At 36.6% G+C, this 16,046-nt stretch overlaps 1 protein-coding gene, 1 long non-coding RNA gene and 9 other non-coding genes across 11 annotated transcripts; 4 read left to right on the top strand and 7 right to left on the bottom strand.

Annotated features, from left to right (window-relative positions):
• Window positions 1–525: 525 nt before the first annotated feature.
• Trnaa-ggc (transfer RNA alanine (anticodon GGC)) lies at window positions 526–596 on the top strand. The gene has a single exon. It is a non-coding gene; the product is annotated as a tRNA-Ala (tRNA).
• Window positions 597–1,107: 511 nt separating this feature from the next.
• On the bottom strand, window positions 1,108–1,178 carry Trnag-gcc (transfer RNA glycine (anticodon GCC)). The gene has a single exon. It is a non-coding gene; the product is annotated as a tRNA-Gly (tRNA).
• A 1,481-nt stretch (window positions 1,179–2,659) lies between these two features.
• Trnag-gcc (transfer RNA glycine (anticodon GCC)) lies at window positions 2,660–2,730 on the bottom strand. Its single transcript has one exon. It is a non-coding gene; the product is annotated as a tRNA-Asp (tRNA).
• Window positions 2,731–3,771: 1,041 nt separating this feature from the next.
• Trnag-gcc (transfer RNA glycine (anticodon GCC)) lies at window positions 3,772–3,842 on the bottom strand. Its single transcript has one exon. It is a non-coding gene; the product is annotated as a tRNA-Gly (tRNA).
• Window positions 3,843–4,084: 242 nt separating this feature from the next.
• Window positions 4,085–4,155, bottom strand: Trnag-gcc (transfer RNA glycine (anticodon GCC)). Its single transcript has one exon. It is a non-coding gene; the product is annotated as a tRNA-Gly (tRNA).
• Window positions 4,156–4,396: 241 nt separating this feature from the next.
• On the bottom strand, window positions 4,397–4,467 carry Trnag-gcc (transfer RNA glycine (anticodon GCC)). The gene has a single exon. It is a non-coding gene; the product is annotated as a tRNA-Gly (tRNA).
• A 210-nt stretch (window positions 4,468–4,677) lies between these two features.
• Window positions 4,678–4,748, bottom strand: Trnag-gcc (transfer RNA glycine (anticodon GCC)). Its single transcript has one exon. It is a non-coding gene; the product is annotated as a tRNA-Gly (tRNA).
• A 2,640-nt stretch (window positions 4,749–7,388) lies between these two features.
• On the bottom strand, window positions 7,389–7,459 carry Trnag-gcc (transfer RNA glycine (anticodon GCC)). Its single transcript has one exon. It is a non-coding gene; the product is annotated as a tRNA-Gly (tRNA).
• A 1,876-nt stretch (window positions 7,460–9,335) lies between these two features.
• On the top strand, window positions 9,336–9,406 carry Trnag-gcc (transfer RNA glycine (anticodon GCC)). The gene has a single exon. It is a non-coding gene; the product is annotated as a tRNA-Gly (tRNA).
• A 480-nt stretch (window positions 9,407–9,886) lies between these two features.
• On the top strand, window positions 9,887–11,202 carry LOC148907417 (uncharacterized). Its single transcript, XR_016121178.1, has 2 exons — window positions 9,887–10,197; window positions 10,898–11,202. It is a non-coding gene; the product is annotated as an uncharacterized LOC148907417 (long non-coding RNA).
• A 1,149-nt stretch (window positions 11,203–12,351) lies between these two features.
• Window positions 12,352–14,295, top strand: LOC116305716 (creatine kinase, testis isozyme-like). The gene is made up of 3 exons (XM_031715682.2): window positions 12,352–12,535; window positions 13,056–13,372; window positions 13,663–14,295. Exons 1-3 carry the CDS (start codon window positions 12,352–12,354, stop codon window positions 14,293–14,295), a joined length of 1,134 nt encoding a protein of 377 aa, XP_031571542.2.
• Window positions 14,296–16,046: the final 1,751 nt, after the last annotated feature.

The raw sequence follows: 16,046 nt of genomic DNA on the forward strand, positions 1-16,046 counted from the left end.
CCCCGGCAAAATTCGTGCTTTCTGACTGGCTATTGGAGGGGGCGTTATTTTCTGTCTGCGACCGCTCTCCATTATCCGGGAATGACATATTTCAGACCACGTGTCATTTTCTTGGAAAAAAAGATTCATTCATTTACATCCAAATTTATGCGTTCGTCTTCACATGCACAGCCGTTAAACAAAAAAATAATAATCTAGGGAATGCCATATGTGGTTTGCGTTTCCCTCAAACATTTTGCACACCATACGTTTCTGAAAATCTCAGTGCAATAATTAAAAAACAGCACAAATTTGCATTAAATTAGCAAGTTCAGTAAACCGCATTAAGTTTGCTGAATTTTAACAGCGCGCAAGGAAAAAAGCTGAATTAAAAAATTTGACTTTTACACAAGTAAATAGAAATAATTCTGCACAAAATCTTGCAATAATTTGTATAATTTTGTTAGTCAACTTTTCATGTATATTTGATATGTACTCTAATGATTTTTTATCTTACTCAAATTTAATAACTGCCATTAAAATGAAGCACTGGTGGTTCAGTGGTAGAATACTCGCCTGGCACGCGCGTGACTCGGGTTCGATTCCCGGTCAGTGCAGTGTTTTATTGTATAAATTGTTTGGTCAAGTGCATATTTTTATTCGTCTATTTTCAAGACTTGCCACTACGTAACAAACAATTAATATTAAACAAAAGAGAGAGAGAGAAAATAACAAAGCACAATCACTCATTGCAGGGACCATCCAGAGGCATGCTCCAATAACGGTGTCCTGAAAATCCCGATAAAGTAACATGCTGGCTGGTCTGGGTTTTTTTTTTTCTGTTTGTTTTTTTTTTTCCCCCACGGAAAAAATGTCTTATCTTTTCCAATCGTCTGCGTTTTTTATCATTTTAGTGTAGACGGGCGCAAAGATCGACTAATGAAAAAACATTGATGATGCTTGAGAAACATTATCGACACGTGCACAATGTTCCTAATTCAGTCTTTTAAAAATGTGCAAAAATTTGAACCTCGTACAAAGGACTTAAAAAACACTGAACTGCAAATGAAAAACTCATCTGACTGCCAGGTTCTCCAAACTTCCCTATTCATTAAAGACAAAATAGAATACACTAGCCGGCAATCGAACCCGGGTCACCCGCGTGGAAGGCGAGTATTCTACCACTGAGCCACCAGTGCTCTCATATTGATATGAATAATGTTTTTCGAAAACGAATACAATCGGTGAAGAATGAAGATGCTGCCAGTAAAAACAAAATTCTAATCTAACCCAGGTCACCCGCGTGGCAGGCGAGTATTCTACCATAACCACCAGGACCCCACTGGAAAAACTAACTTTCGAATGAGATCAAAACATTTTGAAGACAAATACGAGTACATTTATTGATTCCGACGAAGGACTAACGTCCGAAACGTCAGTCTACTATCTTTCGTACCTACGGTGATAAAATTATCTACTACGACACATTACATTTATTGAAGGTGAATAAGGTACGGAACATTTACAATGATTTTGTAGTCTTGATGTTTATTCATTCAAAATGGCGCCATGTTTTATTTTACCTTTTTTTTCTTATTCGAAATATATTGAAAATGAAAAAGAATGCAAAATCCAATCAAATTGCAAAACCACGTGCTGCACGAAAAGTTCTGATTAAAGCAATCTGTATGAAAAGTATACACCCAATCAGCTTTGCAATCTTGACAATTACATAAATAAAACAATACTTAGCCGCCATATTGGTTGCACGTACCAACGCGTGACCCACACAGCATGCAATCGCCTAGGTATTGCCCATTTCGTGGCACTGTCTTAATAATTAGGGGACAAAATGAACGCCATCTTGCAAATATGTTCACTATGATAGTCTCCACATGCACTGCAAAGCCAACACGACCTAGTTTTCCTGAGCTCTTTCTATGCGCATATAATCAATTCCAAAGGTCTGCGCTTTATACGGAGTTTGGAATTTCAGAATGTTCATATGCAATTTACAATCATGAGATGGTTAGTATAAGGTTTATACACCGAGGTTGGTCAGTCAGGGTTTCATTACGTCCTTAGGGATTCTTTTACGTCCCCCCGATATTGGTTATTAATGATGAAGTGTGAAGAGACGAGGCTGCACGATGCGCGCGCGCTCAAAAACCGCTGAATAATATCTCAATTTTTGCAAGGAGCTCTATATTTGTTGATAGCTTATTCGGAAAAAAAAACTCTTCTTAAAAATCAGGTTATTTCAGTATTTCAATAATTTTTCTAACACATGAAAATCTTAATTTGTTTCTGATCACTTCCGGTGGCGCAATATTTGCTCAAAAAACTCGGGCATAGGCCACTATTAAATGTCGATTATCTCGAAAACAAGCTTCGGACACCCCATTTTTTCTTTCTTTTTGGAATAAGCATTAAATTTCACTTTAGGAAAATATATGTAGTTTTTTTAAAAAAGCTTAAATTTTTTTAACCTTAAAAAGGTCACACGCATTTATTACGCAAACCTTAAAAACAAAATGGAGCGTAAAACAATTGACCAGTTCGAAATGTATGGCGTGCAATATTCAACGCGACGATTCAATGCATGGCAACCGTTGTTTCCAAAAACCAAAGACAAACAAGCAGCAACGAAGAATAATCTTGCATCCTGTACAAAATAGAATGCACTGGCCGGGAATCGAACCCAGGTCACCCGCGTGACAGGCGAGAATTCTGCCACTGAACCACCAGTTCTCTCTCGTTAAAAGTTCTTTCGTACGAGATGAAAAACATTTTGAAGACAAATACGAATACATTCATTTAAGGGGATATAGTACGAAAGATTTACAATGGTTTAATAGCCTAGATGCCAAAATCCCCCACACTCTACCCTTTTATCCAAAAATGTTTGGAGATAAAAATGATGTTAACTTGATAGCAAGGTAACAGAGATATAAAAATATATCAGTTTTCTTGTGTTTATTTATGGAAATGCATTCAAATTAAGCATCCTGCAGGTTGGGATTGCACAGCTCAGCTCACTTTTAAATCAAAATAATGATAATAATAATGATAATGATGATAATAATAATAATTATGATAATAATAATAATAGTAATAATGATAATAATAATAATAATATCTGGTGATATCGGAAAACTGCGAAATAGTTAAGGCATTCTACACCTTTGAATAGACATTTGTTAATGACACACTAAGGAAATAGCCTAGAACTATAAAAGTTCTGCTTTATTCTTGTAAAGTATTACACATGCTGAAAGTTTAAATAAACGAAGATAATAATAATGATAAAACGAAAAAGCCAAAATATACTGGAATGTACCCTTTCAACTTGAGAAAGCTCCAGGAAATGTTGCCAACAAACCCGACATAGTTGTAGAAGATTAAGAAACTAATGCTTGGACACTATTTGAAGGCACAGTTTGTCAAGTTAGTAAGGTTGCGGGGAGAAATGTTGAAAAACAAGAAAAATACACGGAACTACGTGCAGCAGGCATCAAAAAAGAGTGCAAAAGCTCAAATGTAAATCAGATTAACATAGTGTTTGACTTTCTCGCAGGACATCACGAACAGCTAAGAAAAGACCTAAGAACAATTACAAATACAGACAGGGAAGTGAACTTTCTTATAGAACGATGTCAGAAATGGATTTTAAGCCAGAACGTTAATATAGTCAAGAAGTTCTATGAATATGCATAAACTGAAGAAAGGCTTGTAAAAAATGATGAACTTAAACCTGCATATTAAAATCTCAGTAACAACAAAAAAAATTATTGCACTGGCCGGGAATCGAACCCGGGTCACCCGCGTGGCAGGCGAGTATTCTACCACTGAACCACCAGTGCTCTCTTATGAAAAAATATTTTGAACGAGATGAAAGCATTTTGAAGACAAATACGAATACATTCATTTAACCACCAGTGCATTACTTATTTTATGTTTTTAACATAATTAAAGAACTCTAGAGAAAATGGATTTTTTTGATATACCCTCAAACAGGAAATATAAAATATGAAAAATGAAAAAGGCTATATTTCAATCGATCTACCAACATTTCGTTATTAATTGGTTTCTGTACAAAATAGAATGCACTGGCCGGGAATCGAACCCGGGTCACCCGCGTGGCAGGCGAGTATTCTACCACTGAACCACCAGTGCTATCTTGTAGAACGCTTTTTGAACAAGATTAATTCCTTCTGAAGACAAATACGAATACATTCATTTAACCACCAGTGCATTACTTATTTTATGTTTTTAACATACTTAAAGAACTCTAGAGAAAATGGATTTTTTTGATATACCCTCAAACAGGAAATATAAAATATGAAAAATGAAAAAGGCTATATTTCAATCGATCTACCAACCTTTCGTTATTAATTGGTTTCTGTACAAAATAGAATGCACTGGCCGGGAATCGAACCCGGGTCACCCGCGTGGCAGGCGAGTATTCTACCACTGAACCACCAGTGCTCTCATGTGAAAAGTTATTTTGAACGAGATCAAAACATTTTGAAGACAAATACGAATACATTCATTTAACCACCAATGCATTACTTATTTCATGTTTTTAACATACTTAAATAAACTAAATTGTTCCTAACATTGGTTATAATAAGAACTCTAGAGAAAATGTCAATCGATCTACCAACATTTCTGTCTTGGTTTCTGTACAAAATAGATTGCACTGGCCGGGAATTGAACCCGGTTCACCCGCGTGGCAGGCGAGTATTCTTCCACTGAACCACCAGTGCTCTCTTTGTTATAAAAGTGATGTCAAAAGGTTTTTGCAAAACGAATACAATGGGTGAAGAATGAGCGGGTTACGCAAAAACAATATCAATAAATTTCAACAAATCAGTCACCTATGTTAAATTCAAAACACATTGGCGAAGATGATTCCTTTTTTCGCTAAAATACAAATGAACAACGAAAATTAGTGAAATCCTCCGCAGAGCGTCGTCATGTTTTCTTGTAATCACCTTAAATCTTGCGACTACTCTCTTGTTGTAAGTCCCGCTTAAGTGATTCGATGGGGCTTTCTTGGCGCGCTACCTTTCAATTTCAAATACTGGCAATATATCAGTTTTCTAGTGTTTATTTATGGCAATGCATTGAAATTAATAATCAGGTTGGGATTGCACAGCTCAGCTCATTTATTAATGATGATAATAATAATAATATCTGGTGATATCGCGAAACTGCGAAATAGTTGTAGGAAATAGTTGTAGAAGATAAAGAAACTAATGCTTGGACACTATTTGAAGGTACAGTTTGTCAAGTTGGTAAGATTGCGGAGAGAACTGTTGAAAACGAGAAAAATACACGAACTACGTGCAGCAGGCATCAAAAAAGAGTGCAAAAGCTCAAGTGTAAATCAGATTAACATAGTGTTTGACTTTCTCGCAGGACATCACGAACAGCTAAGAAAAGACCTAAGAACAATTACAAATACAGATAGGGAAGCGAACTTTCTTATAGAACGATGCCAGGAATGGATTTTAAGCCAGAACGTTAATATAGTCAAGAAGTTCTATGAGTATGCATAAACTGAAGAAAGGGTTTTTCCTTTGACAATGTTCTCACCTTCCGTATTATAAAGCCCATCCAAAAGTCCTTATTAATTCTGTACAGAATTATGTAAAGGAGGACTTAACATATATAATTCTTTATCTAAAGCAATTCAAAAACTCTGCGAAGCCTCTTCTTTTGTGATAATCTTTGTGGTTCAGAGTTATTTTGTTTTGTAATATATTCAATTTTGTTATTGTTCTTTGCTTTTCTTCCTTCGTTTTACACATTTTCCACTACTTCAGTTTTCTTTTCTCTTTTGTGTCTGACTAATATATTATTAGAATAATAGTAATACAACATTAAATTCAGATCAATAGTCTTTGAACAAACCGTTTACAATAAATGTCAACAATTCACTCAGCCACCAAGGTTAAATTCAAACTGACTCATTCAAAAGTCAATTCTACTTTCGCTAAAATACAAATTAACTTTGAAAATTATTGAAGTTCTCCGAAGAAGATAATATCAGGTTTTCTAGTAATAACCTGAATTTTTACAAGTTTTTTTTTTCTTGTTTTTTAAAACAAAAAGGTAATAATTAATCATACCAACGTCGAATGAATAAAATTAGTTTTACGGTGGTTTATAAATATCAAAGATATAGTTGTCTGATTATATCTAATGTTGGGAATTGCATTTGAAAAGTATTGTTCTTTTTCTTTAAAATTTCCATACAGGTTTAAAATATGGCAGCGAAAAAGATCGTAATTCTGCTCCTAGTAGCGTTCTTATCAATGTTGATTCTGACGGATATGACTGGCGCTAACTTTTATAGGTTGGGAAGACGGGAAAAGTTGCGAAAATTAGCTCTCGAAGACCCAGAACTTCTGGCAAAGTACGACGCCGCCTACCAAGAAGACAGTACGAACTACAAACATCCCATAAATGATTTAATGTTAAACGCAATTCTTAATGTATAAGTTATGAGGAAGATGTCACATAAGTTAAGAGGTTAAGTTATGAGGAAGATGTTCTAACACAGGGGCGGCGGAAGCTAAAAATCTTTGGGGGGCACTGCAAAAATCTTTGGGGGCACTGAAGATTATATTTAACACTATGTGATAATAACAATGTCTTGTTTGATTGCAGACGCAATGACTAATAACAATGACTAAGAACCAATATTTTTGGGGGGGCCAGCCTCCCCTCCCCTCCCCCTCCCCCTCCCCCTCCCCCCCCCCCCCCCCCGGTTCCGCCGCCACTGTAACACGTGGAGTAGGTTTACTTTAAGTCATAGCTACCAAATTTTCTGATACAACGAACACTCTCATTGGCCGAAAGATGACCACGTGACACTAGCTAAATCTAAATGTATCACTTATTTCCCGGTTGGAAAATAAGTTGCTCGTGACAAGAATAGTGAAAATATACAGGTACAGGCAACCCAGTAGTCATTAGACTCACATAAGACCGTGCATTTGCAGGGGAGAAAATTATAAATGAATTATTCAACTAAATCGAGGAATAAAAAGTACTTAAAACGTGATTTTATCGCAAAAACATGAAATTCCCGTGTTGATACATATATATGATTTTCTAGCACTTATAGTCGCTTTTTAGCTGACACAAAGCACCGTTACATACGCTGACGAAGCAACGGATTCTGGGACACAAATGTACTATAAAAGACACCTTGCAATTGGTTGGTGCAAGTATGAATCACTTGTTGTGCACGTTTGCAGCGCAAGTGTTTCGATACTTTTTATGTACACGAAAATGTTTTTGCCCAAGAATAAAAAAAAGAAGTAAAAAAGAAAAAGGCCACGCACAGCTGGATACCAAGTTCTCTGAACTCACCATTCATCAAAAGCAATATAGTTTGCACTGGCCGGGAATCGAACCCGGGTCACCCACGTGGCAGGCGAGTATTCTACCACTGAACCACCAGTGCATTCAATGATATATTCATATGAGAATGGCAATGAATAACGTTTTTTGTCACTTGTTTTCAATAACCCGGATGGAATCGTGTACTTGGGTTGACTTCTCAATACCTGGTTAACAACGGTAGCCTTAACGTTCTTGGGAATGGATTAACATTACTCCCATGGCCAACTAGATTGGGTTTATAGTGTGACAAGGATAATAAATTCGTAAGCAAAAATGTATCCCCCATGTCTTGCAAGATCATTGGTAAATGTGAAATCACGTGTATATTGCACGTGCGAAAATGCAAATGTTTATTGTCAAACCCATGTCTCCTTGTTGCACAATTTTAATAGCTTCAATCATCAAAAGATAAAAAATGTTGGAGCATCATAGGAAGATCCCCCTGGATCCGCCCTTGAATCAAATTCAGATCAATAATCTTTCCACGTACACCAACGGTAATATCAAGGAAAACCGTTTACAATAAATGTCAACGATACTCCAGTTTCGAGTTCTTTGTTGCTCAGGGTTAGCCTCGATTTTGTGTAGAATATTCACGTGTTCCAGTCAAGGTGAATGGATTTTCAAACTGTCTGCATGTATTGTTGACGTTGTGCATTCTTTACTTTACCGTTGGTATTTATGAATATTTAGACGCTAATATGAGTATAAGCCTGAGTAAATGAGTCTGTAATCAAGGAACACAGCGGTATAGTTTGGAACTCGAAACTGTTCCATTCACTCAGCCACCAAGGTTAAATTCAAAACTCATTCAAAAGTCAATTCTATTTTCGCTAAAATACAAATTAACTTTGACAATTATTGAAGTTCTCCGAAGAATATAATATCAGGTTTTCTAAAGAGTAATAACCTGAATACATAGACCTCCTCGATGAGCGTTACGCTCTTGGGGTTAATGTTTCGATAAAATATGTTTAAATACAAAAAATAAAAAAATAAAAACCTGAATTTTTACAAGTTTTTTTCTTGATTTAAGGTAATAATCAATCATACCAACGTCGGAGGAATAAAATTAGTTTTACGGCGGTTTATAAATATCAAAGATATAGTTGTCTTGATTATATCTAATATTGGGAATTGCATTTGAAAAGTATTGTTCTTTTTCTTTAAAATTTCCATACAGGTTTAAAATATGGCAGCGAAAAAGATCGTAATTCTGCTCCTAGTAGCGTTCTTATCAATGTTGGTTCTGATGGATATGACGGGCGCTACCTTTTTTAGTTTGGGAAGAAAACGTTGCGAACAGAATGATGCGGCTAGACTAGCTATGGATATTGGGTAGTATTCTCACATTACGCCTGGGCTATATCATTTACATTGGCTTCCAGTTCAAGCGTGTATATATTTCAAGGTTTTATTGCTAGCTTTTAAAGCTATATACGGCCTAGCGCCTTCATACATTAAGAACCTTAGATCCGATAACGGTATTTTATTAGAAGCGCCTAAAGGAAAGATGTTAGTCACTCTGGGCGCGTGATCGTTTCCAGTCAGCGGCACTACATTGTGGAATAGTCTACCTATTAGTATTCTTTCCATTTACGTCTATTACAACTTTTAAAAAATCCATTTCACAGGTTGGTTTTATCTCCCTCTACGCAACAGGTTTAACAAAATTCCTTAATACTATATATCGTTTTAAAAGTCATATGATAACAATTTCGAAAATAATATGATCTCAAAGTGATTTTCTTATTTGAAAAAATGCCAAGCCTTAAACACAAATCGGGCACGTTCCGTAGAGGTGAATTAATGGAAATAGCGCTTGTGTGTATAGCCAAAACAATAAGAATTTTCCATTGTGGATTTTAAATCAAAGATTATACTTATTACTTGTCTCACGATCGTGACAGTTGGTACACTAACTAACTTTCAAGAGAGCACTGGTGGTTCAGTGGTAGAATACTCGCCTGCCACGCGGGTGACCCGGGTTCGATTCCCGGCCAGTGCATTAGTTTTAGCACAGGACGCAAAGTTTTTCTACTTTTAAGACTGAATTACGAACGCTTTGTTGATAACGTTTCTCAAGTGTCGTCAACATACTTCGTGTCCATAGTTCTGAAACATAGGAATTTGGCAAAAATAAAACATTTCAGTAAAGCCAGTTGTGAAAAAGTACATCTTAGAGCAGACTATTATTTGCAGCAAAACGGCTCTGCCGCGTACGTAATGCGCATGAGTAGAATATTATTTTAAGACAATTATTTGTTTGCAGTTATCTCGGCCAATAAAAACGACGGAACAAAGTATTTGAATAATAATAAATATCAAGATTGAAAATTGGCCCTCCAAATTAATATCAGGTTTTCTTGTACTAACCTGAGTTTTTACGAGATATTTTTTTGTTTTTTAGATAAGATGACGACCGAATTAATCAAAGATTGATCAAATAGCTTTCCGCTGACTCGCTATAAATAAATATCAAGACATAGTCGTCTTGTTTTATTCAATATTGGGAATTGCATTTGAAATATGGCAGCGAGAAAGATCGTAATTCTGCTCCTAGTAGAGTTCTTATCAATGTTGGTTCTGACGGATATGACGGGCGCTTTTTTTAAAGCTGGAAGAAGAGAAATGCTGCAAAAATTAGCCCTCGAAGACCCCGAACTTCTGGCAAAGTACGACGCCGCCTACCAAGAAGACAGTACGAACTACGAACATCCCATAAATGCGAAACGAAAGGCCAAGCTTATCCGAGAAATCTTGGAAAGAGCAGAAAATTGATGAATTTGAAATATAAAAGTAAGTTCTCTCGTGCCAGTCATATGGCTTAGTTTGTAATATTATATATTCAGTAAGACGAAAGGCTTCTCTCATAGCTAAAATCCTGTAGAATGCCAGCCACAATGGCGCATTTGATCACGTGACCTTTTAGTGCAAGTCGCCTATTACAAGCAAAAGATAAAGAGAGTGACGAATAGGTAAATATGCGATGACGATCCCACCATCCTTTGCTTCTTGTCAATATTTACATGACCCCCCGTCCGGTTGTCTAAAAAAGCATGTGATCCCCCAACCACCCCCCCCCCCCCCCCCCCCCCACCTGCCCAAACTGTTTAGAAACGTTTTCGAAAAGTGATCAGAGTGGAGAAGGGAGAATATTTTGCCAAAGTCAAATAGTCTAATACCCCATTCACACTTAAACGTGTTTAGTTAAACTATGTTTTCATTAGGGAAAAAATTGAGAAACTGGACACCTACAATATAATGAAACTTTCTAAAATATTATGAGAGCAAGACAAAGGATAGTTTACACACATTATTTCACCAAAAATTGTGCAGTGTTCGTAGATAGTTTTCCAAACCTGTTTAGTTAAACCACTTTAAAACATGTTTAAGCCATGGTGTGAATGGGGTATAAGGGTTTCTTTATAATTCGGTAGTAAATCAGCATCGACAATGATAGAAATTGAAATATTTGCTTTTTGTTCTTTTTCTTTAGAATATTCATCTTAGGTGATCTGATGTGATCTGGAAAAAGTAAAGTTCAAGATCAAGTTCGTTCAAGTTCTTTTACTTACACACATATCTATATTATAGGAGACAATAAATGCTATTATTCACAAAAAGTATTAGTAGTTGTAGAATATTATGCCGAATATAAGCTAGAAAAATACAGACAATATAAAAATTTAGTGTGCTGTGGTGGTTTAAAAGCTAGTAGGGTAAACTTTCGAATAAACCACCACCACAAATGCAATATTTATAACCTGTCTACCATCGTAATAAAAAATATAGAACTCATTAGTTATTGTGTCACTGTTATCTCAGAAAAGGTCTAGTTATAGTCCCCTACAAGGTGTGTCACCCGAACCCAATCCATATTCAGTTGATCTCAGAGAAAATGTATGTTAGTCAAACAGAATCGAGATAATTTGCAAAACTGAAGTATCACTTTTCCTCTTAAAATTATTAGCAACGCTTTATTTGTTTATTCATCCATCCGTCCGTCCGTCCATCCGTCCATCCGTCCATCCGTCCATCCCATCCGTCCATCCGTCCATCCGTCCATCCGTCCATCCGTCCATCCGTCCATCCGTCCATCCGTCCATCCGTCCATCCGTCCATCCGTCCATCCGTCCATCCGTCCATCCGTCCATCCGTCCATCCGTCCATCCGTCCATCCGTCCATCCGTCCATCCGTCCATCCGTCCATCCGTCCATCCGTCCATCCGTCCATCCGTCCATCCGTCCATCCGTCCATCAGTCCATTCACTAATTCATTCTTTCTCATTCATTTATTCATTTATTCATTCATTCATTCATTTCAAGGAAAACTGCCACTTCAGTTTGGCAAATTGTGCATCTGTGTACATGATGCTTTCTGCTCTAACCTGTTTATAAACATTGTTTGTTCATCATGCCTCGGCATAGGGTGCTTTATCGACTTAGAAAAGAATGTGGTTTAATCCCTTACAATAGACAATTTGTTTTGATAAAATAAATAAAATAATCAAGAGGGCGTTCAGGTTCAGTGGACTTTGTTGCTAAAGACAATATTTGAGATACCAGCTGTGCTCAATCTATTTGCGCGCGCGAGTTCAATGCTACCGATGTCTTGCTCGCTCGCTGCATTTTCGTCAAACATTTAAGCGTTTCCACGCACAGCTTGCGCGCGCAGCTGATTTATTATTTTCCTTTTTCCTTTTCTAGCTATAAATATTTAGAAAATGTTATCTCTTTCAATGAACATCGACGTTGCAATTAAGACCAAAAGATCCCATATTCATTAATGATCATTAATTACCGATTCATAATAATTTACAGTTAATGAAATAAGACGTCACAAACGTAAATCACTTACGTCAGATTTTCAACCGTTGAACTAGTGAAGCACTCGCTCTCTTTACTCACAAATTTCCATCGCTTCAGATCACTTTCATAACTGCAGGAACTATGTCTGAAATCAAAGCAGCTTACAAGAAATTCAGCGCGGATGATGACTTCCCGGACTTATCCCAGCATAATAACTACATGGCCAAAGTCCTGACGAAGGATCTCTACAGAAAACTAAGAGATAAGGCTACGAAAAATGGGTTTACGCTGGACGATGTGATTCAAACTGGAGTAGATAATCCCGGTTAGTTGAATGAATATGAGATAAATTATCATTAAGCTATGATTTATTCTATCGATGCCCTGTAACAACTTCTAGGCTCCTTTATCAAAGTCAGGGCATGGCACATATCGAGGAGGGATTAAAATCGGAGATTCTTGATAACGAGAAAACCCCTTTAAAAGTTCTTCGATTTAGAGAAGTAAGCCTTTTCCCCCTCTGTCTTAAAATTTCTATTTTAGAATAAGAATCAATTAAGTACATCCTTAATGTATGCGCTTTATTTTTTTTAAATGAACTTTCATGAGATACAGCTTTTTTTACCCACCTCAATTTGTTTGTTGAAAAACATTTCTTTGGTATTTTTTGCGTGTAATTCACTAAAAGGACAAGCCTTGAGAAACTGAAAATAAAAGCTTTGTGCAATTGAAGTTGAATAAGTAGCGATTGTGCAAATAATTTGGCAATATATGTGTGTTCCAAGTTCCCGACTAAGTTGTTCCAGTGCGTTGATTCTTATTCTCGTTTCTGTTTTCACCAATAGGTCATCCATTTATCATGACAGTTGGTTGCGTCGCCGGAGACGAAGAATCTTACGAAGTGTTTGCCGACTTCCTTGATCCAGTCATCGAACTTCGCCACAAAGGCTTCAAGAAAACCGACAAACACAAGACAGACCTCAACCCTGATAACCTGAAGGGCGGAGACGACTTGGATTCAAACTATGTTTTGTCATCAAGAGTTCGAACTGGGCGCTCAATCCGAGGATTTTGTCTACCGCCTCACTGTTCAAGGGCCGAGAGAAGAAGCGTTGAGAAAATAACAGCGGACGCTTTGAGCAAACTTGATGGGGAATTAAAGGTACGTATGTAATATCTCTTAATTTTTTATTCTATTTTATTTTATTTTATTTTTCATTTCGATTTGCTAGTAAGTTTATGAAATTAAGCAAGTGCGCACTCAATCTTCTTTCGTGCCAGACCCCGTGACACTTTGTTGTGAGAAGCACGCAAGATGCACTGTCACTTCTTGTCGAGGTCGTGGGTTATACCCCTAACCTTTTATCGAAAGAACGCATTGATATTGTTTTTGCCTGTGTTTTGCAGCTATTGTCTTTAAAGGTTTTTATATTCAATCTTTTTCCGTGACAGGGCAAGTATTATCCTCTAAACAAAATGACCGACGAAGAACAAGAACAGCTTATCAACGATCATTTCCTGTTCGACAAACCAGTCTCGCCTTTACTGACATGCGCAGGTATGGCACGTGACTGGCCCGACGGGCGTGGCATCTGGCACAACGAGAATAAGAATTTCCTAGTATGGGTCAACGAGGAAGATCACACGCGAGTTATCTCTATGCAGAAGGGTGGAAACATTCGAGAAGTATTCACACGCTTCTGTAATGGTCTCAACAAGGTAGAGGGTCTTATCAAAGACGCTGGTTATGAGTTCATGTGGAACGAACACCTTGGCTTCGTCTTGACTTGTCCTTCGAACCTTGGGACTGGACTTCGAGCCGGTGTTCATCTGAAAATTCCAATGCTGGGTAAAGATGAGAAGAAACTTGACTCCATCTTGGAAAAACTCCGTCTACAGAAGCGTGGGACAGGTGGAGTCGATACAGCATCTGTGGGAGGAATCTATGACATATCGAACGCCGATAGGCTTGGGTTTTCTGAAGTTGAGCTCGTGCAAGCAATGGTGGATGGGGTTGGCTTGCTGATCAAGATGGAGAAAAAACTGGAAAAGGGAGAGAACATTGATGATCTCATTCCAAAATGAAAAGAAAACTAAGAAGAAAGAAGCTTCTGAACACTATGAATTATTGATTTTTTTTTATAAAGAAGCACTAATATCCTATTGCATCAATGTGAATGTCACTTTACTGCAAACTGACTTTATTACCCAGTACTCACTTATTTTTGGATGATATTTGTAATTAATGGTTATTCTGTCAGAAAGAAAGGAATAAACTTACGAATGAGATCAAAAACGGAGGGAATGGATTTTTGCAGGGTGCAGGGTGCAGGGTGCAGGGTGCAGGGTGCAGGGTGCAGGGTGCAGGGTGCAATATAAATTTCAAAAAATATATAAAAGAAAAAATATAAAATATATATAAATATTTAGAAAAATAAAATTATCAATAAAACGAATAAAACCTTTTTAAGCACTACATAACTCACAATTTTTATTCGTTATGGTATAAAATCCTCCATGACTCGCATTTTTAATATATTTTAACATTACAAGTTTTACTATTTGATTTCGCATTTTTCTTCCAAGAAACACACACACACACACACAAGCTGTCTGTTTTCAAGCGGTCGTCACTTCAATGGTATTCCGAGTAACGTGAAATTCCCTTCTTTACCTCAGGGCGCAACGTGGAGGACAGTGAAACTTTTCAGGACTGGACGTGATCGATATTTTGATCTTTTCGACTGTAATAGTTTGACCGTTTTGATCGGGGGAGGAGAGAGCGGGGAGTTAGCACATCTCTTTACAGATACCAAATGGTTCGCCCCTAATATTATAGAGTGTTTTATTCAGTCAGAAAAGTTTGTTTCTTAGAACTCTATATTGCAACTTTATGTTCATCAGAGCAACATTGATATTCATCTTCGTCATATTTAAATGTTACCGTTATTCCATAATTTTAGTCGCCTTAGACACCATCATAGTTATTGGCTGTATATAATTGCCATAGTTGAAAAATAAAGAAAAATTACAAAAGCTGTAACAGTTTTATTTAATCAGAAAGATCGCGTTTCTAGTCAAACTATTATTGAGCTTTATGTCAGTCATCAGAGGAACATTGGCTTTGATCAAATGTTTCAGTGATTACGATATATCATATAGTTGTTGTTATTGGTTAGAAGAAGAAGAAGAAGAAGAAGAAGAAGAAGAAGAAGTAGAGGAAGAAGAAGAAGAAGAAGAAGGAGGAGGAGGAGGAGGAGGAGGAGGAGGAGAAGAAGAAGAAGAATGTTATGAATATATTTATTTACAATGCATAAAAATCGAAGGGAAAATTAATGCTGTTATGTAGACATCAAGGTCTCGTTTAAGTGTATTGTAACTTGAAGTAAATGACTTGACGTAACGTTTGCTGCTGCTTTTAAAATTAGATAAGGAAGTGAATATACATTTTAGAATTATATAAAAAAATTACTGGATATTAAACTGATTTTCTATTAGTTTTATAGATATTTCTATTTATTTATTTTTGATATTTTTTTGCTTTATTTTAAAATTATTTTAAATTGATATTTTCATTTTTTTAATATAATTTTTTGTTTTATTTTTTATATTTTTTGTTTTATTTTTTATATTTTTGAATATTTTTTGTTTTATTTTTTATATATTTTAAATTTTTTTGAATTTTCAACCTGCAACCTACAACCTACAACCTGCAACCTGCAACCTGCAACCTGCGCCCAGCAACCTGCACCTTGAGCTGCAGCCTGCAGTTCACACCGTCCAAATCCCAATAACTGAAACTGAAGAATCTGATAGCCGTAATAAGTAACGTCATT

The sequence above is a fragment of the Actinia tenebrosa genome, unplaced genomic scaffold (genome assembly GCF_029948245.1).
Source record: "Actinia tenebrosa isolate PJP-AT-01 unplaced genomic scaffold, QUT_ActTen_1.0 PGA_scaffold4__44_contigs__length_22323623, whole genome shotgun sequence".
In the NCBI taxonomy this organism is placed as follows: domain Eukaryota; kingdom Metazoa; phylum Cnidaria; class Anthozoa; order Actiniaria; family Actiniidae; genus Actinia; species Actinia tenebrosa.